At 34.1% G+C, this 25,431-nt stretch overlaps 3 protein-coding genes across 3 annotated transcripts; 1 reads left to right on the top strand and 2 right to left on the bottom strand.

The window, feature by feature from the left end:
• Window positions 1–142: 142 nt before the first annotated feature.
• On the bottom strand, window positions 143–11,407 carry LOC108202698 (protein VAC14 homolog). The gene is made up of 20 exons (XM_017371212.2): window positions 11,113–11,407; window positions 10,781–10,894; window positions 10,618–10,683; window positions 8,627–8,716; window positions 8,426–8,545; window positions 7,774–7,802; window positions 7,528–7,670; window positions 7,340–7,434; window positions 6,858–6,944; window positions 6,604–6,711; window positions 6,370–6,461; window positions 6,150–6,231; window positions 5,817–5,882; window positions 5,125–5,240; window positions 4,919–5,039; window positions 4,455–4,616; window positions 4,209–4,337; window positions 3,798–3,866; window positions 2,933–3,223; window positions 143–561 (listed from the first exon to the last, which is right to left on the bottom strand). Exons 1-20 carry the CDS (start codon window positions 11,200–11,202, stop codon window positions 460–462), a joined length of 2,172 nt encoding a protein of 723 aa, XP_017226701.1. The 5' UTR covers window positions 11,203–11,407; the 3' UTR covers window positions 143–459.
• A 2,651-nt stretch (window positions 11,408–14,058) lies between these two features.
• On the bottom strand, window positions 14,059–17,753 carry LOC108201845 (receptor-like protein EIX2). The gene is made up of 2 exons (XM_017370163.2): window positions 14,336–17,753; window positions 14,059–14,198 (listed from the first exon to the last, which is right to left on the bottom strand). Exon 1 carries the CDS (start codon window positions 17,379–17,381, stop codon window positions 14,466–14,468), a length of 2,916 nt encoding a protein of 971 aa, XP_017225652.1. The 5' UTR covers window positions 17,382–17,753; the 3' UTR covers window positions 14,059–14,198; window positions 14,336–14,465.
• A 2,392-nt stretch (window positions 17,754–20,145) lies between these two features.
• Window positions 20,146–24,395, top strand: LOC108201481 (protein FAR1-RELATED SEQUENCE 5-like). The gene is made up of 5 exons (XM_064085392.1): window positions 20,146–20,272; window positions 20,728–21,613; window positions 22,231–22,507; window positions 22,606–23,169; window positions 23,811–24,395. Exons 1-5 carry the CDS (start codon window positions 20,146–20,148, stop codon window positions 24,393–24,395), a joined length of 2,439 nt encoding a protein of 812 aa, XP_063941462.1.
• Window positions 24,396–25,431: the final 1,036 nt, after the last annotated feature.

The raw sequence follows: 25,431 nt of genomic DNA on the forward strand, positions 1-25,431 counted from the left end.
CATCCCTCTCTATTTGAAAGCTCTGAAATTCGAATCGACTTAAAGACGATACATGTATGTCAGTGTTTAATTATAAAAGGAATATTTCTAATGATTTATAGAACTTCTGAGACCAAGGCAAGCCACTAGCTTGACACAACAATTGAAACAAACTGTGCACTTTATAATTTAAATATCTACCTCTAGCTCATATGGTTTTCCAATAAAAATAACAGAACCACATGAGCATATACCTCGTTCACAAGGGGAAAAAAGAATAGCTTAAGACCACCCAAAAGCTTAATCAAAATCATTGACCCATAATCCTGACCTTTGTAGGAAGTAAAACTAAAAAAACACTGCTATGATATACAATTTACATTTTATACCAGAACTATCCACATCCACGTCTAGAACATTCGATACTGCATCAGCAGTCTTACAGAAGTAGCTTTCTTTCCATGACGGGGGAAATAAGCATCAAAGCTGTCGCTGCCCTGGACCTCTGCGAGCTGGTCTTGAAGGCCTATTGATTTCTGGCGCTGTAGAAGGTTGTATAGGTTCTTCTGTTCTTTGTACATCCTGTATAATCATTTACAGCAATTCATTTTAGAGGGCAAGGTGGAAACAACAATTAACAGATGTATGCTTGGATGTGCATGATTCATATAAATGCAGCTACTACAAAGTTCTCTTCTACGAATCAAGGTATATATAAATATTTTTGCAAAGAGCTCCAGTCTGACACGAAAGAGTACCCTTTATGGCTTCATATTGTAGTGCAAAAAAACTACAAGTAACATAGGAATCTCTCTTTATTTTAAAGAATCCATCTAATTTAGAAAAAGTGGCGGGGAAAAAAAGAGTTATGTTCAACTATGCCATCCAATGTATTCATATCACCTCAAGTGCTTGTGTTGGTTACTCAACATTCGAACATTTCATTTTGGGCCAAAGAACTTGGGAAACATTAGATTTTATATTAGAAAAAGATGGTCAAAACAGTAGAAATGTTAGAAGTCAGAGGTCAAACAAGGGTAGAAGAGAAGTCAGAGCTTAAGAAAGCACAGGAAGCTGGTCTGCAAACGGAAAAAGATTTCTTGTGAAACCACAGAGGATTTTCTTCCACTTTCAGAATCCTAATAGATTGACTTCAAAAGAACGCATAAGATACTCCTTAGTCGTCACACATCACTTATGAATGATAGGCACTCCATTACGTTCTCTGCCCACATTTTACACAGTAATATATCACATAGGCAATTAGGCACATATAACATTTAAAGTAACACCACCATATATTAACTTGTCGCCTGAATTTATCAAATAATGGATAGTCTTAGGGGTGGAATTTCAGATGGTAATTTGGCTTCGCTCTTTACGGGTTTAAGGTCTTACATTCCCACCTCTGTAGTTCTTCATGTCCAAGATTACAATCATAAATACATTATTACGGAAATTATCCAAGACAAAAAGAGCAATTTACTTTCATATCTATATACATGTCATTTATACATTGTTATCACAGCGCTCAACTAGTCGCGACTAGTCGACGACAAGTCGACTAGTCGGGTTGAGAAAATCGACTAAAGAGGTCGACTTGCGAATTGTCGACTAGTCGGTCGACTAATTGATCGACTTATCGACTAGTCGGTCGACAAGTGCAAAATTCAATCAAAAAATTCAAATGGAAAAAAAAATTCTATGAACCTGCTCAAAATCAGCAATAATCAACAAGTTAATATAAGTTTATAGATCTCTGTATGTGTATGTGTTTATGTATGCACAAGTTAATTAAAACTAAATATACATTTAGTATAATCTGTTTATATATTGGTATAGTCAGTGTGTTAATGTGTGCAGTGTGTACATGAAAGGGGAAAAAAGATATGCTTGTAATTAACATATCTATTTTGTGCTTGATAAACATATGATTAGTTATAGGAAACCACGTATATAATATATATTAATATATATTATTGATTAATTATTAATTAAGTTTTGGACTAGTTTACGGCTAGTCGACAAGCTGGACCTCTACCGACTCGACTCGACTTATCGACGTGGCAACCATGCATTTATATTTCATACATCGTTTTAAAGATTATTTTCCTTGATGGCATGATGCTTAAGAGCTCAAATGTGTGTGTGTGTGTGTGTGTTTTTTATATAGTGTTTTTTTAGTAATGGTTACGTACATACCAGATATTCCAACTGTCGTGCCCTTATTATATTTATATTTTAAATTTTATTATTCATGCCTTTATAAGTAATCAACTGTTTACTTGCAAAAAATATATATGTTACCATCTTACTTCATTAAAGTATTAAAGTTCATTTATTCAATATTATGATCACAATATTTGTTTATTTTAAAACACTGTCTAGTAACAACATCAGTAATTACTTGAATAACTTTTAAAACAAAAATTGTTTTTGCCCTGCATTGCATGGGTTATATGCTAGCAATTGTAATTATACAAGCTGAGACTAACATTTAACACTTAAATAATGTAAAGCCATCTCACCATCTATTAATTGGGGGTGTTTGGGTAACTGAAAATAAGTTACTTTTTACTTATAAGTAAAAAGTTACTTACAAGTCCATATAAGTGAAAAGTAACATTTGACTTATAAGTTTCAATTGGTTTGGATAAATTTATTGAAATATATAAGTTATTAGGTAAAAAAACTAGTAATATAATAATAATATATTACAAATTAAAACCAAAATAAGTCACTAAAGAAGTTTAGATTTTTAAATCAAAAGAAGTTAGGATTTTCAACTTCAGCTTGTAAGTCCGAAGCTGACTTAAAAGTTCATTACACAAGCGGTACAGATAAGCTAATTCTAACTTGAAAGTCAGAAGTTATACTTTAAGTTGTTACACGAACAGGTCCTACAGATACGAGATACAGTGAAGACTGAAGCGGCTTAAAAAACTTAACGAACCTTAGATGACATGGAGTTGTGGCGGGCCTTTGCTTGAGATTTCGCATGCATACGATGCTGATCCTGCATTTGCTTAAACTGCTGTAACCTTGACGGGAAATTCATTCCACTATGCATACTCTGTGCATCTTCATTCAGGTCACCATCCTCAGATACATGATCTTCGCTGGTAATGTAATATTTTTGTGAGTAAGGATTTCCTGATGATGATCTGTTAATTTTCTCCCCACTGAAAGAGTATGATGGCACTGTTTTCAATCGAGTCCGTAGAACTTTGAAGGCTGCACTTTGCTGCATGAGAAACGAGATCTATGAGATAGAGAATTAAAGCTTACAATTCCTAAATATATTGCAATACTTAATCAGGTAACATATCATACACAATACCACATGGATGACTCCTTTTACAAGAGAAAAAATATTTGATCACGGCTAAAATTTATCAATACATCAAGGTAAGTAGTATAAAATTCGACTAGTGCTCATTTTCAAGTTTCTTCCTAAATACCATGGCCACAATTAGCACAGAACACTCATGTCGTAAATCAAATACATAGCTTCTAAATCACAAAACACTTTTTTTTTTTTACCATGTGCAGTTGATGAAATCTGCAAAATACTCTCTTTCACTTAACAATGATATGTAGCTTAGGATTTAGGCTTAACACATAAGTTTAAAAGTTCTTTAACTTGTGCATAAAGTGACAAATTAATAAACATTTATTTGAACTCTGTAAATATGTTAAAGTGATCATTTGGCATTTATAAAAGCGCTCCAGATGCAAAGTAAGATTCACAGCACCTAATGATTAATTTGTTTGGTTCAAGTAAAACCGATAACAAATTTACGGAAACCATAAAATACCTGAGGTAATAGCATAAGAAGACTATACAACGCTTTTAAAAGCCATACATGTCTTCCAGGTTCCAGCAGCTGAAATCAAGACGATCATAGTTCTTAAATTTAATAATACAACAAAAACTACGAAGACTAGCTCGCTGAATATGAATGATGCATGGAAACTTCAAAGCAACTATCACCAAACATCATATGTTAGCTGGTTAACTGGAGCAAATAGCCCAAACAAAGGAACTGCCACAAAAGCAATAAGAAGCGGCTACTAAAGAGCGTGAACAAAAATTATCCCAACACTTGCTGAATCTCAAGACAGTAATATTGAGGTCAATGGCACACGACTATTATTAATTTATTTAGAGAGGTAGTGAAGGCAGGCAATTTATTTGGAATTTGAAAACATAAGAAAATTCAAAGCACCTGTAACCTAAGATATGCAAATATTGGGGTCTCCAATAGGTTTACTAATTTGTCCAGCTGAACCAAGAACTTGACACTGACATCCCTTTCAGCCAGAAACTGAATGACAGAACTTACATGCTGATAAGCCTGTAGATAAACATAAACCACAGAGCATCAGTACTGTGAACCATTATTAATCACATTAGTGACATACATAACTACATATACACGAAAAATAGAATGCTAAAAGTTCTCGGCTCTTGCCTGAGATAATAAACAAAGACTAATTATTGCCATGGGTGAATGGCACCATGAAGCATACAAGGCAAGAAATAAGTCTTTCCCAGCCGCATTCACTAAGGATTTTCTAAGTAAATCTCGAAGGTCAGACAACTCAGACGAAGTAAGCAAAATTAAGTTCAAAGCCTGCAGCACAATTCAAAAATACAAAACTGTGTCACCCAGGTATAAAAGGAGAAAAAAAGAAATCAAAGTAATTTAAATGACATTGAAAAAGTTACTAGTACAAGTACTGGGTCGTTTTGATTTTGTCTGAGGATAACTTCACGCATAATATAGTGCAAGTACTAAGGTCTTTTGTTTTTCTAAATATGTAACTTCACACAGAATATACTATATACATCACAGGTAAAGGAACTAGACCAGAGATTAATAATTCTGAAAAACATATATCACAATATATAAGTCTCTACAAGTATTTCTGCTACCTGAACCATAATAGAAGCAAATTCCAGGTCAGATTCACCCTCAAGTATAGTAGAGAGCTCACGGTAAACTCTTTCAGCATCCAATAGTACACAAAGTCGGCGGATAATCAAAGCACCACGTCTGAGTAGAAACAAAAATATCAGACCAAAAAACAGTGAAAAAGGATAGCGGCTACTTAATCAATGTTGATGATGAGAGAACTCACTTCTCTAGCAAAGAGTTGTCGATACGAAAATTATGGACCAAAAAGACAACAAGATGCCGAAAATGCATCGAGTCTTTAGCTATGCCTGCATGCACCTCAAGTACCAGGAGCACTACCTGAGGAATTATCCCAAAAAAAAACTTACAGGTGTTAACAAAAGAAATTAAGTTTGCTTCTTCATTTTTGGCTAATTAACTAGACAGGCCATGATGTTTATATGCACTGAAGGGAACCCTTAACAACTGCTTATCAAAACTTCAAACCGGATAAAGTTCAACATTAGAACAAATTAAACCCTAACAGGCAATAAATACCAACAGAAGGCACCTGAATAATAACATATTCTGGAATCATTCAATTGATTATTACATGTTTAGCAGAAAAACAAGCAAATAACCAAACAAATTAATATTTAAGGTCTTCATGTGAACATATAGAGTCCAAATTGTCTTTCAGCCTTGAATTTAAAGATGGATAGGTATAAACAGCAAACTCTGCCCGACTGCAGTTTCAATATTCAGTCCTGCCGAATGGTAGTGATTAATCCTATTGCTAGCTAAAAATCTTGATGAAGCTAGGAGGCATTAAAAATACAAGTATACGAGTGAAGAATAACAAAAATGATATTGAACAAACTTGAATAAACAAGCAAGTTATCAGCAGGACACAGAAGCAGCAGAAAGAAATTATACCTTATCAGACGGGTCTGATAGTGCCTTCAGCAGTGTGTCAAAAACATCATTCAGGAAATTTAGAACCTGCAGGGCAAGTGAAAAGCTAAATATATATTGTGCAAATGATTGATATATAAATGAATGTAGGATTGTTCAAACAAGATTGACTACACTGTCTATGTCAATATATAATCCTTGAACAAGAAAAACAAGATATAACTTATTATCAATTTTCACTCATCATCCTGACCCGATCTAATTCTACCCCCACTCACCTGCCATGTAACTCAACAGGATACAGTACAGTAATGAGTGTGATAAATAAAAAATAAAAAATAAAACTAGAATTACCTCATCACGATGTCTATTTAACAAAGCCGACATCCAGTGTAACGCTTCAATACGAGTAGCCTCCCATTCACTAGACAGCTGGCTAATAAATGAAACAACAGATGGTTAAGTTCGGCACGACTTGGTACATGCAAAAAAATATAGCAATATCAACTTTGCCAAGTCCAAAGCAGCCTATTAGTATGTCATATATGTATATTCAATTCTTATCAGAATATACCTCCTTGCAATAGACAAGATTGCACCAACATCAAATCCTTCAGCTGGATCAGCCTCCATACTACGAAGTTCTTCATTAGTTTCGCAAGCGACCTGATGGCAATGGGAAAAAAAAAAGGAAGAAGAACATTAAGCACAAATGGACTCTGGGGACAACCCAAACACTGTATAATGGAAAATCATAACTCCTGAAAATAGCAAATAAAAGAAAGCTTATTGGCCCACATTGACTTACAACTCGTATTTTCTCTTCTTTGTCAGCTATGCAAGGCAAAATGGCACCTAAAATATCTGCATAGTATGGAACAAGCTGGTCCCCACCAAGTTTCACAAACTCATTGATCTGAGGACAAATCATAGCATTAAAATGAATTTAGCTAAATTATCATCTCTATATGCTGAAGTATGATTAGTAAGAAAGGTGGTGGAGGATATAAAGTAACTAAACCAATACGAAAGAAGTTCGATATTTTGTCTGAATATCCATACCCAAGTAAGAGCAGTCAATCTAGTAAATTCATCCGGTGAAGCTGCCCTCTGAACAAGTATTTCAGCCATGCGACCATAATCTACCGACTTCAAAAGTAGCACTTATTGAGTCAGAGATTCGCAAAATAAATAAAATTTGTTTTATGAAATATTACTTATGTTTAATTATATGAATGAACAGCAATTAATGTAAGTACAATACTAACAGCTCAAATAATGCTTACTGCCAGCTATTTGATAGCCAAAGGAACAAACATCTACAATGGCACATAAAAAATTAAGGCAGCATAGTTCGCTAAAGAGAGGTGACAACTGATGGAAAATGATACATACTAACGTTAGGAAAGATTGCTTCCAAGTGCACAGAATATGAAAAGCATCTAATATAATTTTTTATTTGTGGTAAAGGATTAAATAATTTAGGCAGCATATTTAATGCGTGGATGATATTAGCACCTCCAGTCCTAAGAGAAGACACTTACTGGGGAATTTTTTATCTCTTGAAGAAATTCTGATAATGCAGAATCGGCTTGTTGTCGAATTTCATGGCTAGAATCACTTAACATATTAAATAAGCCTGAATATTCATTAAATCAGATATAAGAAGGTAAGTAAATAATACTCACGCTAGTAAGCTGGAATCTATGGGGAAAAAAATATGACTACCTACCATCGAGAAAATCAGGAAGAAAACCCAGCATATCAATATCGGGAACACTGTCCAATACAGTGATCCATCCTACCAAGAATTGGCGGACATAGGGATTAAGGATGTTCATGCGCTCCCTCAATAATGGTATAAATTCTTCGATGCTGATCAAATACCCCAAAAATAATAAGCCATCATATTACAGAATTGAAATACTAACCCTTCACCATAAGAAACAAATGCAAAATGTTTGGTGAAATAGCAAACCTGAATTGGTCACTCTCTGTGACAATGTCCTGCTTCCAAGAAGAGTCAAAATGTAAAAATATAATTTTTAAAATATGAGAGAGAGAGAGAGAGAGAGAGAGAGAGAGAGAGAGAGAGAACATCTATGTTCCCCGGACCCGGGACACAGGTGCAGATCCAAGAGTCGGATTCTTAGCTTCGGGTTAATTAGGATTCTTGGATGTAAATCCAAAATCAGACAGGGGTGCTGGAACTCGGCACGTGAACTTAATGCAAGTAAAACTTTATATAGAGTGCTTTATTGTGCATGAATAGAATAGTGTCTACAGATATTTTTTTTTTTTTTTTGAAAAGCTGTGTCTACAGATATAAATCACAGACTTAATTATGTTGTTACTTGTGGCATAAAATCAATAGAATAACATAGAAACAAGTCATTATGGACCTTACTCTCGCTCTCTATAAACAAGTTATGACAAGACCTTATATTTTTTAATTTTCATATTGAACTCGAATGCTACAGGGTCAAGTGCCCGGTTTAATAAAGATCCGACTCAGATTCCCTACCTACACCCATGTCATGTCCGGTGGCCACAAGTATAAGGACAAGAAATGAGAGGCCGGGTAACGGAGAATAACACCAGTACAAAGGTAAAAGCAAAGGAAGCATTACCTTTACAAGCCTATCTAAGAGATGAGCAGCACTCTGCACGTTGGCATCTGAATCTGCTGAAAGTTTACATAGAGCATCAAAGATCTGATTGAAGAACACGATGAAATCGCCTCTCACAACCTGCAAAAAGAAGTTAAGTCAGCAAGGAAAGGAAAACAAAGCAAGAAAAAATGCAGCAACACAATAATCATTTTCAATTACCTTGGCAATGTTGTATAGAGCTTCACACGCATAATACCGAACTCTACTATCTTGGTCAGAGAAAGAATTAATCACCGGTGGTACAATTTGCTGAAAGACCACATTAAAATAAAACATTAGAAGTGCAGAAAAGAAAAAAGCAAGCAATCTGTAGACATAATATTATATTTGCAAGCAACAGTTGACCCAGAAACAGAAATGTACACAAAAATATGTGATGACAAGAATATAAAATATGACACATATTGCAGTGAAAATGAGCGTCAAACACATCAATATAATAAATAAAAAATCTATTTGAAAAGTAAGTATTAGGTAGTCCTTTCACCCATATCCATCACTGGAGGTTGAAAACTCTCCCCATTTCACGAAGAAACTTAAAGTAATAATGCAAGTTCCAATACCGCGAGCGAGTAAACTGAATTAGAAGAGGAATAGATAGCCTCTATAATTGAGTAGGTCTAAAAACATTTATACACACACACACACACAAAAGTTCAGTGCAACATGCTAGAGGAAATGAAGCATAATGCACACGAAAAAAAGAGGGTGAGGCAATCTTTTCCTTTTTAAACTATGTTATCAGTAGGGGATAACCTCTTCACTTGAGTAAGATTAATAACATACATACATATACATATATAGTAATAAGTTCAGTAAAACATACTAGAAGAATTGAAGTATGTATGCACATAATAGAAAAAAGAGGGTGAAGGCCATCATTGTTATTTTATTAAATCAATATAACAAAAATAACTATTCCGAAATTTGTGACCAACATTAGCGGACGTAACACGCATTAAGGTAACACCCCTTCAAAATATAATAAGATTTGTAAGATGCTTATGTATAAATGGAGAAACTAGAAGTAAGACATTTTATTGAAAAAGGGATATGCATTGGAGTATCTTAATAAATTATATTTCATTTATTGAGATGCGCATGTATCCAGAATTGCAGATAAATACTGCCTATAAGGGACTTGTTATTGACTTCTGCAATCTGGAATACCTTGGAATGCAGATAAACGAATGTTTAGAAGAAATGGAAGATAATTAATCCAATTTACGATGATAATAAAACTAGCAATCTGGTTCTAAAGTATATTTTTGTTATAATATTAATGAGGACTTCTATGCAACTAATGAAGCCTTAATATAGTTGTATTCATGTATATTCAAATATTACCATGCTGGTAAATCATAAAACAAACAGAGAAACATGTTCTCCTAACTTTCTTCTATTTCTAAGAAGTTGTGTTATTTATAATTACTCCTAAAGAAAGTTGCAGTGTTTGTACCTATATATTCTACTGTAAATTAAAGAATTCTGAAGAAAGTGATGGAATCATGTAACCGAAAACAACTCCATTATCCCCGAGATTAATTGTGCTAACAAAAAACAACTCCATTAGTCTATAGATGCTCGCACATAATCCAGCCAGAGGATACATACTCTTTTAAAAATTATTATTAATTATTCAGATAAGAGATCAAGTTGAAATCAAGAAAGATTCTGGTTTGCACTTTATCCAATTTAAAACCACAACTTCTCGATGTAAAAAAACTCTTTAGAGACAACATTATCAACCTCATGCAAGCATTTGCATGCTAAAGATGCAATCTTACTCGGTTATATATGATTAAATGTCTATATGGATAGACACAAGTAAATAACACATTATTTAGTGATTGCATTACAAACAATAACGGCTAACAGAGAGCAGATTATATCCGCTTGAAGACTTTAATTCAGAAGTAAATATCTAATTAGGTAACAAGCATTTATCACCTTACTAAAACAGTACAACTGATAAATACCGAACGACCCACAACATAATAACTTATAAATACCAAACAACCTCCACTGAACCGTACCGCAACACAATAACTTCCTTACACATCTCAGTAACCACACACCAAAACCATTCTCGTATATTTACTAAAACCACCAACACACACATCAACCAACAATAAAACCGCTACACCTACCTCGAGATGCTGTGAAGCTTCACTCGTCAAACCAACAGTTGCAGCAGCCAATCCAATCAACCCTCCCTAACAAAAAAAACAAATTCACAACATCAACAAAAAAAAAACCAATTTTACGTCACGAAAACACAATCCGAACAATAAAAACAAAAATACAACTAACTTTACGATGATTCGCCTGAGACGAGTACGTAAACTCATTAGTCAACAAATTAATCACCGCCGTAATCTTATCATGATCACCAACAGCTGTCAGCTGCTTAACAACTCCTTCCACCTATCATAACCACATCAAGATCAAATGTTTATCCAAAATTACACACAATCACACAGATACACACAGCTTCCACTTGCTAAAACACATCAAGATCAAATGTTTACCCAAAATCACACACAATTACACATAATTACACATCTCTAAGTTGCTTAAACATATCAAGATCCAAAGTTTACCCAATATCACACAAAATCACACAAAAACACATGAAATTGAACCTCAAGAGCAGCATTTTTGCGTTTTTCGTATAATTTATCCGCTAGATTGCGAAGAACAGAAGCGGGAATAGCGGAGAGAGCATCGGCCATAGCAAAAACCCTAGATTTTTGGCTCTGACCGGAGCGAACCAGTGAGATTAACGACGCCGTTTTGCGATCGAAGCACGATACATATCCCCAAACTTGTTAATTGATTAATCGAATTTGTTTTGTCCAGCTGGTTGTGTGTATATGTGTGTGTATAGGTGGTGGGAGTAATGTTAGATCTAAAATGTAATAAACACAGAAGAATTGTAAAGAAAAGAAATATGTTTCCAGAAGATTTATTTGGGGAAGGGTTTTTTGGAAATGTTATATGAAAAATTCATATTGGTCAAATTATTTATTATAAATTGATGTTAGATGAAAAGTATTTAATTTATAAAAAAAATTCATTGTATTTCAAGTATTTAGTTATTAGAATAACTTGTAAATTCTTTCTCTTTATTATAATTTATTCTTTGATATTTTTGTTGTTTTGAAAATATATTAGAAAAGATAGTAAAATCATAATCATCTCAGAAATTGTAATAATAATTTTATTATTTATAAATATATAAAAAAGACGAAGAGGGTTGTCATGGAATCTAAGACGTAATCGATGTGTTAGTAGCGTATTCAATTGATCTTGGTGAAATTTTAGGAACAAAATTTGTATACGGATTATTTTATAAAATAAAGATAGCAGTAAATTCCAATTTGACAACTGGTAAAAATGTAAAAATGGTGATAAATTCAATTTGACCGGTCGGCGATCTTCGATCCCGACTGAAGATCCCGACTATGTCTTTGAGTAACCTAATTTTATTCAGAATCAAACATAATTACACATAATTACACATAAAAAAGAGATAGAACCGAACCTCGAGAGCAGCATTTCTGCGCTTTTCGCATGTATCATCGGCAAGATTGCGAAGAACGAAAGCGGGTATAGCAGAGAGAGCATCGGTCATAACAAAAACCATATTTTTGACTCTGACCGGAGCAACCACCGATATTAACGAAGTTATTTTGCAATCGAAGCACGATAGATATCCCCAAACTTGTCAATTTATTAATTGAATGTGTTTTGTGAGGCTACACTTATGTATATATATCATATCTATAGGTGTGTTTAAAGGCTTTGGGAGTAATGTTAAATCTAAAGAAGTATGTTTGTCACAAATTTAGATTTATTTGGGGAAGTGCTTTTGTATGCATCTGGGGAAGGGTTTTTTGTTTGTAATATTTATGTACACTTCTTGTGTTCGTCAAATTTATTTATAAATATAAATTAATTTATAAATAATTGTATTATTTTTCTATTATAATACATATCTTAATACTAATTAAGAACTTACAAACTAATTCAGTTTTCCAAGATATTTACTAATAATATAATCAAAAAATTACATATATATTACGAAGAAAAATTTAAATAATTTACCAAGTCACTATTATTAATCACTACAAATCGAGTATTAAAAATTCATTTATTAATCACGTTTTTAAACACACTAGAGATCACGAGTAGTTTCCACTTGAATACCGATATTTTGCCGATAAATCAAGTACAAGTACTTTTCCTCAAAAGGTTATGTGTGGCTTGTCGGATATGAAAAATCAGATTTATGGGCTATAATCGATTTCTACACTATTTGGTCATATCTTGAGTTCAGATATAACAGATCTGGAGGATCTTGTAGCCTGCACAAAACTTGTGAAATTTTCTTTAATTTAGAAGTAATCCAAGAAGCAATATCCAACTGAAAAAATCCGTAACTTGAGGTCCAAATACATGTACGAATTTTTATGAAGAATCTTACTCGATTTTGGAGTTTTATTTATATATATTGATTTTTAACATTAAAATACTTTTATGCTTTGATATATGACCATATTTTGATTATTATTGTATGCTATTAGATTAGAGAGTAACATGGTTCAAGAGTTAGATAGAGATTATGGGGAACTATAACTTTTCTTGGTGAGACAACAGAAAATGGCTACAAGTTTTCTTCTCTTTTCTTGTTAGTTAAACTATGTCTTTTTATTATTTTTGTTGTTTTAGCTATTTAATTATTAGCGAGTAGTTAATTCCACGGTTAAAGGGGAAGGCATTTTTACTATAACTTTGGCATTATTTCACTGTAGTTTGATTGATTGTGGTTAATTATAATTAATTCTATTTTAATAATTTTAATATTAATTTGTGTAATCGGCCGATATCATTAGTTAATTGTATGCAAATAAGAGTATGGTCGAGAGATATAAAAACAAAATTGGATTTTAGTGTGTGAGAATTACTGAATTAATTGCATTATTGTTCGGGAGAGATTAACATAGTTTTATTTATCTAATCAACGAATTATAAGAGTTTCTTTGTGTGAGTGTTACAGACTTGAGTTTCTATGTTAATTGTGCAATTTCCTTTTCCTTTGCGACAAAGTAGTGACAACTTGTTCCACAAAGTGAATGTAAGAATCCCTGCAGGACTTGTTGAAATGCAAACAAGCACTAGATCCTTAAAGGCCAAGCAAGAGACCAGGTATCATCCCTGCGTAAAACCATATGTGTTCATCATCTGGATCAAGATCCTTTAGAAAGTGCCGCTCTGTTACAAAACCCTCCCATGAATTAGAAAAAAGACACAAAAATTTTAAAATCGACAGTTCTCCGATACATTCAGGAATATTTCTACTAATACAAGACAACTTTCTAGAGGATTAGGAGGCATCAACTATTCGATACTATTCTTTAACCTTGCCTGCTAATTTTACAGGAAGTGCTACTCTCAAAGTCTATTTTCACTAATCCAGAAGGAATTTGCATTGTTTGTTTTTTATTTTTGTAAAGAAACTAATGAGTACAACTGGAAATACTACTCCTGAAGTCCGGAAAATAGAATAAGAACGCGATGATAACAAGTGGAAAAAGAACCTGGAAAATATATAGAAGTACGAATCCATATGAAATACAACAGGAGTGCAGAAGCTCTATCTGTGTATGATGCAGGATTTTATAATATCCTCTACCTCCGAAGCTAGAGTTTGGTTGAAAAAACGGTCCTGAACGAAGTGTAAAATTAACATCAGTGCATCTTACAGTGGCTTTACAAATTCAAGAAACTGAATCAGCAATAAACACAAAAGGCATTAGAAAAATTAACAAAAGGAAAATAAAACAAATGCAATGCTGACATTACCTAAAGTTTCTTTTTGTGTCTATGATGAAAAAGAGGTCAACTGTTATTTAAAGAACTTCATCTGCAACAAGGCACTGAAAACCGCTATCTTGTTGAAGATTTGTTGGACAAAATGATGGTAACAATACCTTCAAGACTTATTGACTTGAAGGGAAGCGCAGAACAACAAAAGGCCGACCAAGAGACCAGGACCCATCCCAGCATAAAACCACAAGCGCTCATCATCAGAATCAGAATCAGAACAAGCTTCTCTGTAGCTGTCAAGGCAGGGCTTCAGGAGAGGTTGGCCACATAGCTGACTGTTGCCAGCATAGATGGAGGGATCGTCAAGGGTCTGGAGTTGGTTTCCGGTGGGTATCCTCCCTGATAAATCATTGAAGGAGAGGTTCAAGCTGCTTAAAAAGTTCAAGTCAGATAGACTTTGCGGAATGTGACCATAAAGCTCATTACTAGAGAGATCAAGATATTCCAGTTGTTCCAGTTTCCCAATCCGGTCTGGGATATTTCCAGCTAGACGATTACCTGCTAAATTCAAATTCAATAAACCATGAAGATCCATCAACTCGTCTAGGATCTCTCCACTAATGTCGTTATTTGATAAATCAATGGAAACCAAAAACCCGAGGGTAGAGGTATATTCTAGCTCGTATCCTTTTGAATTATCTATTATCATTTCACCATTTTCTGAACTAAAGCCTGGACCCATAGTAAGTCTGCTGTCACTTGTAATCATGGCACTAAAATTGCCGAAACAAGGAGGAATGTGTCCTATGATTTGATTTCGTGCCAAGTTTAAAATTTGAATTGTTGAGTTGTGGCAAATTTCTGTGGGAATTGTACCATAGAAATTGTTGGACCGGAGTATTAAATACTGCAGACGAGGTAATTGCTCTCCAATCCAAGAGGGGAGAAAATCGCTTAGATTGTTCTTTCCCAGATCTAGTGCCACTAGCTCCTTCAAATTCTGGAAGGACAATGGAAGCTTCCCTTGGAACTTGTTGTTGTGCAAGTTCAAGTAAGTGAGATGTTTTAGAGAACCCAAAGAAACAGGAATTTCACCATAGAAACTGTTATTCATCACATCAAAATCTCTTAATTCTGTCAGCTTCCCTAAACATTGGGGGAGCTCTCCTGAGAAGTTATTGTTGGAGAAAACTAAAGTCGACAAGGACGTTAGATTGCATAAAAATGCTGGAAATTCACCCGACAAATGGTTATTTGAGAGGGCTAATATAGCCAGACCATCTGAAGCTGATGAAATATATGATAGTTGTGTCCCTTTAATTTCATTGTTAAATAAATCAACAATGAATGCCCGAGATAGGAGACTAACAAACCAATCAGCAGGAATTTTATCTGAAATACTCGTATTTGACATCCTAATATACCTTATCTCTTGCTGTGTCATGAGCCAGTTGGGAAATCTGGGACCAACTTTTAAGGATTTCATGTACAAATATTGGAGCTGAAAGGGAGGAACCCATTCAGAGCTAACATTAAACGCCAAGTCAGAGTTCGAAGAAATATAAAAGTAAGTCAGAATCGTGAGGTTAAAAAAATGATGCTCAGATACAAAACCTTCCCATGAATTAGAAAAAAGATCCAACTCTTTCAGATTTGATAATTCTCCAATGCATTTAGGGATGCTTTCACTCAGATGGTTCTTATCAGCGTACAACGTTTCTAACTTTGACAATTGGCAAAATGCGTTTGGCAAACAGCCTTTTAATTCATTTGAGCTTATAATGAGGTGATTAAGTTTTGTGAGATTTCCCATCTCAGTTGGAATTGAATGATTTAAACGATTTTCTGAAAGATCAAGACTAGAAAGGGAAGTCAACTTTCCAATAGACTGAGGAATCAAACCTTGAAACTTATTAAATGCGAGATCAAGTGTAGAAAGGGAAGACAAACTTCCAATAGATCTAGGAATCGAACCTTGAAGCTTATTGTTTGAGAGATGAAGAATAGTGAGACAAGTTAATCTTCCAATAGACTCTGGAATTACACCTTGAAACATATTATTTGAGAGATCAAGTTCAAGAAGAGATGTTAGACTTCCAATGGACGTGGGAATTAGACCCTGAAGCTTATTGTTGGATAAATGAAGATTAGTGAGAGATGTCAACCTACTAATAGACTCTGGAATAGGATCTTGAAAATCATTACTTGAAAGATCAAGCTCAAGAAGAGATGGCAACCCTCCAATTGCTTCAGGAAGTGGACCACTAAAAATATTCTGACCAAAATTCAGATGTGTAAGGCCACTATTGTTAAAAACCCATAAAGGGAAAGAAGATTTGATTTGGTTGTAACCAAGATCAAGTATAACCAAAGATGTTAAATTTGAAAACAGAAGACTACCAAGGATATCGTTGGGTAGATGACAACCGTATAGGTTAAGTACTGAAATGGAACTCGGAAGCATGTTAGTGGGTGGAAACCAGTGAGTGGCCCTGGACAGATTAACAGAGGAGAGATCTAAGTATTCTAACATAGAAAGCTTAGATAACCATCCCATGTTATCAATGCTTAATAGAAAATTATCATTTAAATCAAGGTATTGTAAGCTTGAAAGGTTTCCAAGATGATGAGGAACTAAACCTTCAAAATGGGAGAAAGAGAGGTTGAGATAGGTCAGATCCCGAAAGGACCCAAAAAAATCTGGAATTTGGATCCCATAGAAATAGTTGAGACTCAAGTCCAAGTAAGTCAAATATTTCAGATCCAGAAGGGAAGAATGTATCTGATCACCACTTAAAGCACCATTTCGAAGGTTAAGTTCAATGATGTGGCCGGTTTTCTTGCTGCAAACAATTCCATGCCATGCACAACAGTCATCTCCAACCCATGACCACAAGTAAAGCGATGGATCAACGAAGTGTTCTTTAAGGCGGAGCAGAGACAATTTCTCACTTTCAATGCAGCTTCTATTCGAGGAGCCTTCCAATATAAATCCAAAACCAACCTCCAGAGTTGCAAAAACACCCAATGCATAGAAAAGAACTAGTAAACTCGTACATTTCTGCATTTTAAATGCAAGCATTTAGTAATTACAGAATAGAGTAGTTGATTGCAAGCAACACATATAAATATGAATCTCATATAGCTTATGATCGAGCATGTCTTTATATATGGAGACAGAACACGAAGTTGGATCAGTTACTACATCATCGCCAGCACTGCTATCTCTGTCTGTCTCCGAGTCAACTGAGACTTGCCCCCACAGTGATAAACAACACAGTACTCGCTGAAATCCATTTTTGCAGCCAACCGAGACCAGAATATAGTTGAGCAAGGCCTAATTATACGAGATTATATTTAACAAAAATCCAGTAAGGTTCAACTGAATTTAGCTAAATTTCGACCACATCAGTCTTCTAAATTTTCCTTAAAATTCACAAGAACACAATTTGGACTAAATTCTTTTTTAGATGATAGAGTCCCTGATGTGTTATAAGAAAACATCAACATCATGTCTCATCCGTATTAGAAAGTAATGACGAAAAGTTATCTAATACCCACTTTTGATGACTTTTCTTTTTATTCTAGGACATTTCTGTGTTTCAGAGCTTTTGAAAAATCAATATGTTGAAAATCTGTAGCATTGCTTCAAGGTGACCAGCATATGTGGGACTTAGCAACGACTGCATTCACTTAATTATCACTAGTAGTATGTATTATTTTCTTGTGTTCTCACCAAGAACATGCCTTTAGTCTTAACTAAAGGATGATATATACAGTTAAGGGTCTGGAGGTTCATTGACATTCTTGAGTGGTTTTTTATCGTGGCAAGGCTCTAACCTTTAATTTTTTTTTTTTATGTGAATATTGGAGGCTATGTCACCCTACCAACACTTTATCATCTATTCAAATGTTTCTTTATTAATCAATTAGATTTTTATTCATAAATAATATGAAATTTATATTCGAATCAACTACTAAAAAAACAAACTTGGCTCAGTTTAACGGCCTACACAATACTTAACAAGTATATAATATACAGAAATGCCAACAAAAAAACAATGTCTGAACTTTAAACACCAGAATTATGAATTACAAACTCTAAAATATTTTTAGAATTTTAAACACAAACATCGAACTGAAGTTTATTGAAATAACGATGATAATAACTTTGCGAGTAAACTCAATATGTGCCACACAGCAAAGATGCTTCTGCAAAGACTGGAATGGAACCTCGAGCAATTGGGACTGAGCACCAACATATAGATTTGCACCATCTTCTGTAGAAACAAATTATAAATTATTTTAGCAAGCATACTGATAAAAACCTACATTTGAATTATCATCAAAGCAAACGGGGAAGAGTATAGCTAAAATCGTTCCTTCCAACATTAGTTGTCTTTGAGATATTTGAAATCCTAAAAGGACAAAGGGAGTTTTCTTTGAAATTTGTTATTATGAAGTGTAAATAATTCAGAACTAGTACATAGGATTAACTTCCTGGAAGGATCAAGGAAGTTTTTCTTGAAATTTGTTATATGTAAGTTTAAATAATTGGAAACTCACGTCACTTTTTCAGAAAGAAGGTAGGAAGATAATGTGTGTATATATGTATAGTCTTAAATAACTCCACATATCTGTTTGTTTTGTTTATAAGTTAAAATTAAATCATTTTGTAAAATAATAATTTTACAGAAAGGAAAATAATTTTTTAACAAATAAGAGAATATTCTATATCTTTTGAGGTTATTTGAAAATTTATATATCGAAGAAAGATAATTTTCAAATTGTCAAAAAATTATAACAAATTATAAAATTATACATACATACATACATACATACATACATATACATACATACATACATACATACATATATATATATATATATATATATATAGGTTTTTGCTCAAATACAAACTAATTTATTGTACAAACTACAAACTAAATCATAGCCATTCATTTATTTTATCCTTCAATTAATCCTGTCCGTTGCTGAATTAAATATAAAAACAGGTTTTTTACACATTAATTTCCTACAGTTGCAGCGCGGTCCTTCTCTCATGACTTTCTCTCTCTAACTGATGCTACGCTCTCTCTCTTTCATGGCGCTAAGCTTCATCTCTCCCGCTGAGCTTCATCTCTCGCGCATAATTCGCATCTCTCGCTGTATCTCTCGCGCATAATTCGCATCTGGTTCGATCGAGCTTTTTAAAGATTAAGCTTGTGATATCTTGTAATCATCTTCTCTCTGTTTATCTCTCTCTGTTTATCTCCGTTTATTTTTCTCTGTTTATCGCTGTATCTCTCTGTTTAGTTTCGAGGATGTATATATCATGAATTGTTGCAATTGTTCTGGAGCTGTGTTTTACTTGATTTTTCTTCTCTATCGAACTATGTAAAATTTTCATTATTTTGGAAGCTGATGTTTAATTGCTTAACAATTTTTTTACCTTTGTTGATTTGTTCAGCTTTCAGGTTTTTTTCTTAAGTTTTACCGTGTTTAGACGATGATTACTTCAGACTTAGCGAAGATTAGTCACAATCAAGGTAAATATTAGTTGATTACTTTGATTTGTAGTGAGGTAGTTAATGTAATTATTGCAACTGTTTGTGATTATCGATGTTAGTTTATTGTGATTATTGTTGTTTGATTCAGTCTTGATGTTAGTTTCTTGTAGAGTTGGTATATATTGAGAGAAATTTGATATTTTGCTCTGGAACTAAATCATTTTTCTGTTCTCTGACCTGCTTTGCATACAATGATCTTTGCTCTAGTTCTGTGTTTCCTCGTCCATAAATTATAAATGAGCTTCTAGTACATCACTTCTCATGATTCAAGTTTAAATGTTACTACTGCCTCCTGGAGTCGTGGTACTCATGTTGATGCAGCAGGACATATATACTCTTAATTTGGTTGCTGATAGTCTTGATGCTGGCTATACTCTTAATTTGGAATTGGATGTTTGCAATTGTAATGATACTTTACTATATGCTTAAGTTTTCTAGTGTGTCTGTGCAACATAACATAATTTCCGGTCTATCATCAGCTGATACTACTACATTGCTTCGCCATAAGTTATATTTATTATGAGGCAAATGTTACTTGAGCAAAATTAAGGTGATTCTGGCCTATTGTGACTAATAGGAGTGGTAGCTCCTGAGTTAATATATGTCAATCTTGCTAGTGGTTGCTCTTGAGTAAAATATATAAAACCAGGAGCTCTGTGGTATCACAAGGGGTATAGACTTGGAGGATACGATTATTGTTAATACTTAATACTTAATATAACTTAAGAGCATGATTAAAAGTGAGTTTATTGTTGTGATTAGTGATAACTATTATAATTATATGTGATTATGTGATAAATAATTAGTTTTGGTTGTGATTATCTATTGTCATTACTGATTATTTATCATGTGTAATAGGTTCAAGTTATGGGGATTCATCTGTTGTTAATCGTGGAGTTGATGATGTGACTTCTGTTGGTGGTTCTATTTTATCTTCAAACTGCAATGAAGAATCTGGTACAAGTCATTCTATTTCATCTGCTGCTCAAAAGACGTATATTCCTTTGAATGTTCCCGACGTTTCGAAGCCAACTATTAATCAATGCTTTCAGAGTTTGGACCAAGGTTTCATATTTTACAAGGAGTATGGTCGTTTAGGTGGTTTTGATGTGAGGAAGGGAACTGAAAAGAGGGATGAATCTGGTATAGTTAGTATTAAACATTATACATGCAGTAAAGAAGGGTGTAATGATTTTCGTAGTACTTTGGATAGTAATTTGAGTAAAGTTAAGCGAAGGCGGACTGCTTCTATTAGGTGTTGTTGCAAAGCAAAGATAGTATTAAAACTTAATAAGGATAGAGAATATTTTGTGTTTAAGTTTGATGAAGTGCATAATCACCCCTTGGTTGATGAATCTGGAAGACAATTTTTGCGATCTAGTCGTCAAATGACTATAAGTTCGAGGAATTTTGTGTTTGATGCTGCAAAAGTTAACATTGGCTGTAGTAAAGCTTACGGTTTGATGAAAGAAATGGTTGGTGGGTATTCTAATGTTGGAGCTACAGTGAGAGATTTTAGGAACTTTAATCGGGACTTGAAATGCTACATTGGAGAAGGAGATGGACAAATGTTAATTGAAAAGTTTAAAGTGTTGCAAGAGGGGTCGAGTTCTTTCTATTATGCATATGAGCTTGATGAGACAGGGCATTTGACGAAGCTTTTTTGGGCTGATGCAATTTGTCGGAGGAATTTCGAGGTGTATGGGGATGCGGTTTCATTTGATGCAACGTTCGATACAAATAAGTAAGTCAAATTTTGTTGATTAATTATAATGATTTAGAGTGCTTTTTGGTCAGATTGTATTTGATTTGAATCCAATGCCTATATTATGTTTACATAACAAACCCTGCACTTTACTGTTTAGTTTCCAATTCAATGCACTTCTGGGCTTCTTGACATGATAATTGTAATTCTGGATGTAACCATATAGATTTCCAGTAGCTGGTTATATATCCATGGTTTCCCACGTATTTTTTGACATTTTAGAAGGTAGCTTAGAAAAGCTGCAGATAGATAACTAGTGGGGAAAATACTTAAACAAAACAAGCTGATGCCTACCTTTTTCTTTTCTTTTTGTGACATTTAATTGTTGAGAAATTAAGGCAGCTAGACCCTTTCTAGCACATATTCTCAATACTGATTTCAGTTGTCACTCAATTTTTTTTTTGGGACAGAATTTGTCACTCATTCGGAATATTTGTCGCAATGCAAGCCATATAAAATTCAATGCCTATAGTATAGTTTTGTTATTAGTATAGTTGTTTTTAGTGATTATAATATATAAATTTTATGATTATACTATATACTATATCAATTGTAGATGTTGATTTATGTGTACTTATAGTGTTTCATTTTGGCAGGTATAATATGATATTTGCCCCGTTTACTGGGGTTGATAAACACGAAAAATGTGTAACTTTTGCTGCTTGCCTTTTGGCAAAGGAAGACGTTACTCATTATAAATGGGTTTTTGATCAGTTTTCTACATGTATGAAACGTCATCCTATTGTTATCATCACTGATCAGTGTCCAGCAATGAAAATTGCAGTTTCTTCGTCACTTTCTTCAGAAAATGGTTTCGTTGCTACTAAACACCGCTTGTGCATGTGGCATATAATGCATAAATTTCCCATAAAGGTTTAGTAGTTTAGTCTTATTTTTATTTTTTAACATATGTAATTGTATATAAATATGATATTTGATGTATATTTGATGAGGCTTTAAATTTTTTGTAGCTTGGTAATCGGTTATGTAAAGAGACTGATTTCATGGAGAAGATGAAAAAGTATATATGGTCAAATCATTTAGATATTGCTGAGTTTGAACAAGGATGGCAGGCTGTTATGAAGGAGTTTAATTTGGAAAATAACAAGTGGTTGAGTGACATGTATGCTATCAGATCTTCATGGATTCCAGCTTTTTTTAGAGATGAGCCTATGTTAGGTTTAATGAGGACCACGTCTAGATCAGAAAGCGAGAATCTTTTCTTTGCTCAGTTTCATAAACAAGCTGATTCATTATGTGAGTTTTGGTTGCGTTTTCAAAGTGCAATGCAAAGACAACGAAATGAGACGGAGAGGCTGGATGAAGAGTCAAAATCGAGCTTTCCCAATACATTGTCTACATGGTTTATTGAAGATGAGGCGGCTGATTTGTTTACTCGGACAGTTTTTTACAAAGTTCAAGAGGAGATTTTGGCAGCATGTTTGGATATGCAAATCAAACGGATGAGTGAAGAGGTGGAAGGTATTACTAATTTTGAAATAAAGGATGTAAAAGTGAAAGAAAAGATCTTCAAGGTATGTTGTTTTTACATTTCCCACTAGTTAATTTACCTGGTAAATACTGTAATAAATATTTAGAGATAAGGAGCTAAATGATCACAGCCTGCAAGCAGAACTAAAAACTGAGTAGTAAACCAAAATGTTGGATGCAAGTCACCAAAAATGCTACTTTTTAAAGTAGTGTTGATATTTGATACAATCCTTGCTACTTTGAATACTCACAGTGGACACTGTGGCCATGATTATCTACACTTCAAAAAGTAATCTTCATGGCCCTTTATGGCCACAGTGGACACTATGGACACTGTGAATTACTAGGATAGAGTCTGGCCTTGAAGATATCATGGTTTTCTTTACCATAAACACGACATTTTCCTGCAAATTAACTAATAATCACTTCTTTTATTTCACAAAAAAATTTACTGGAAAGTCATTTGACTAGCTAATACATTTAGCTCCTGCGAAGGCTGCCTCGTGTAATTTTTTTGATGCCGAAGACCAATGACAGAGGATAAACTCCTCTGTCAGAGCGTCATGCATTATGTACATATTTTGTTTATGGAGTTTATATATTAGTGATTTAATTATTTTAGTTATACTCAGTAGAATTTAGTCATAATTCTCATAACTATGTATGCATTTATGTTATATTTCAGGTATCGGTTAGTAAAGAGCATGCTGTTTGTTCTTGCAAGAAGTTTGTGATGTGTGGTATAGTTTGCAGGCATAGTTTTTGTGGTATGAAGCATATTGGAGTAACAAGATTTCCTAAAAGTCTTATTTTAAACCGATGGTCAAAAATTGCTGATTGTGGAAGCTCGTGTGATATGATATCTGCTGATTATTTTAAGATGGAGAAGGTTTCATTAAAATTGATGAACATTTGGTTTGATTTTCGTCAAGTTCTTAACAAAGCTGGAGTGCAGATGGAAGTCCTTGAATTTGTGCATCAAACTGTGAAGGACTTAAGCACCAAAGTTGGCGGTAGTTTGGATGGTGCTTCTTTTTCCAAAAAGGATCACATGGCTGCTTTGATTGGTGAACAGCCTCAAGGGGAACTTACTGTGCTAGTTCCGAATATTTCTAAAAACAAAGGAAATTATTTTAAATCAGGGAGGTTGATTAGCGAGAGGGAGAAAACAATTACAAAAGCGAATAAGAGAATACGAAGGTGTAAAGAATGCTTAGCTACAACTCATGATTCACGTACTTGCCCAAAGAAGAAGAAGTTACAAAAGTGAACATTGTTTTAGGTTTTACTATAATATTTTTCATTTGTTTTCTGATGAAATATAATATGTACAGGAGATGTGGTGTTATGGTTATATTTTTATAATAATATGTTAATGCATATTATGCTGTTATTTTATTTTATTGGTTATCTATAAGTGATCAGTAAAGGCAGAAGCACTAATCACTTATATTTAAACAGATTAATCACTTATATTTAAACAGATGATTATTGTTAAGTTTGCACAATAAATTATTAATCATATGTTTGCTACTTATGAACTATGTTTTGTTTGTCATACATAGTAACATAGGTTTGTAATTATTCACAGTTGTAATTAATGCGAGAATTCGGAACAAGAAATATTTTGTTTTTTACACCTTAAGGGTTATTGTTTCGTTTTTGGGTTTTAGAAAAATCCACGTACGCTTTACAGTAACCGACCACTCGCTTTACCGTAAGCGAGGCTGAAGGGCCGAAGGCCCTGAAGCCGAGACGTCGGCGGAATAAATAAATTTAAAACCGTTAGCATTTGGGGTTTAAGTTTGGGTTGCAGAATGATTAATTCGTACTGTAAATTGAGTTGGCCGACGGTTAGGGTTTAGGATTGAGGGTGTAGGGCCGGTAGGCCCTACTCCCTCGAGCCTAAACCCTAATTAACCGAGGCTGAAGGGCCGAAGGCCCTGAAGCCGAGACGTCGGCGGAATACATAAATTTACAACCGTTAGCACTTAGGGTTTAGGTTTGGGTTGCAGAATGATTAATTCCCACTGTATATTAAATTTTTTGTTTCATATGAGGTTGCATTCAGTTGATTCTATTGTAATTGCTACAGGTTCGGGACAATTTCTAAAACTTGGGGCACATAATATCTACCATCCGGGGCACGTACATTCAGCAATTTGGGGCACGTAGGTTCTAGAGTTGGGGCACATAATTGCTACAGGTTCGGGGCACGTAATTCTAAAACTTGGGGCACATAATATCTACCATCTGGGGCACGTACATTCAGCAATTTGGGGCACGTAGGTTCTAGAGTTGGGGCA

This window comes from Daucus carota, chromosome 9, assembly GCF_001625215.2.
Source record: "Daucus carota subsp. sativus chromosome 9, DH1 v3.0, whole genome shotgun sequence".
NCBI classification, from domain to species: Eukaryota; Viridiplantae; Streptophyta; class Magnoliopsida; order Apiales; family Apiaceae; genus Daucus; species Daucus carota.

Excerpts from the sequence above, each read along its gene's own strand:
- LOC108202698 (XM_017371212.2), bottom strand. The coding sequence starts at position 11,202 with ATGGCCGATGCTCTCTCCGCTATTCCCGCTTCTGTTCTTCGCAATCTA. Across the intron at positions 8,717-10,617 it reads AAGCTTCACAGCATCTCGAG|CAAATTGTACCACCGGTGAT; the intron begins GTAGGTGTAGCG and ends GTGGTCTTTCAG. Across the intron at positions 5,040-5,124 it reads GACAACTCTTTGCTAGAGAA|ACGTGGTGCTTTGATTATCC; the intron begins GTGAGTTCTCTC and ends GTTTCTACTCAG.
- LOC108201481 (XM_064085392.1), top strand. The coding sequence starts at position 20,146 with ATGTTACTACTGCCTCCTGGAGTCGTGGTACTCATGTTGATGCAGCAG. Across the intron at positions 20,273-20,727 it reads GGAATTGGATGTTTGCAATT|GTTCAAGTTATGGGGATTCA; the intron begins GTAATGATACTT and ends CATGTGTAATAG. Across the intron at positions 21,614-22,230 it reads GCAACGTTCGATACAAATAA|GTATAATATGATATTTGCCC; the intron begins GTAAGTCAAATT and ends TCATTTTGGCAG.
- LOC108201845 (XM_017370163.2), bottom strand. The coding sequence starts at position 17,381 with ATGCTTGCATTTAAAATGCAGAAATGTACGAGTTTACTAGTTCTTTTC.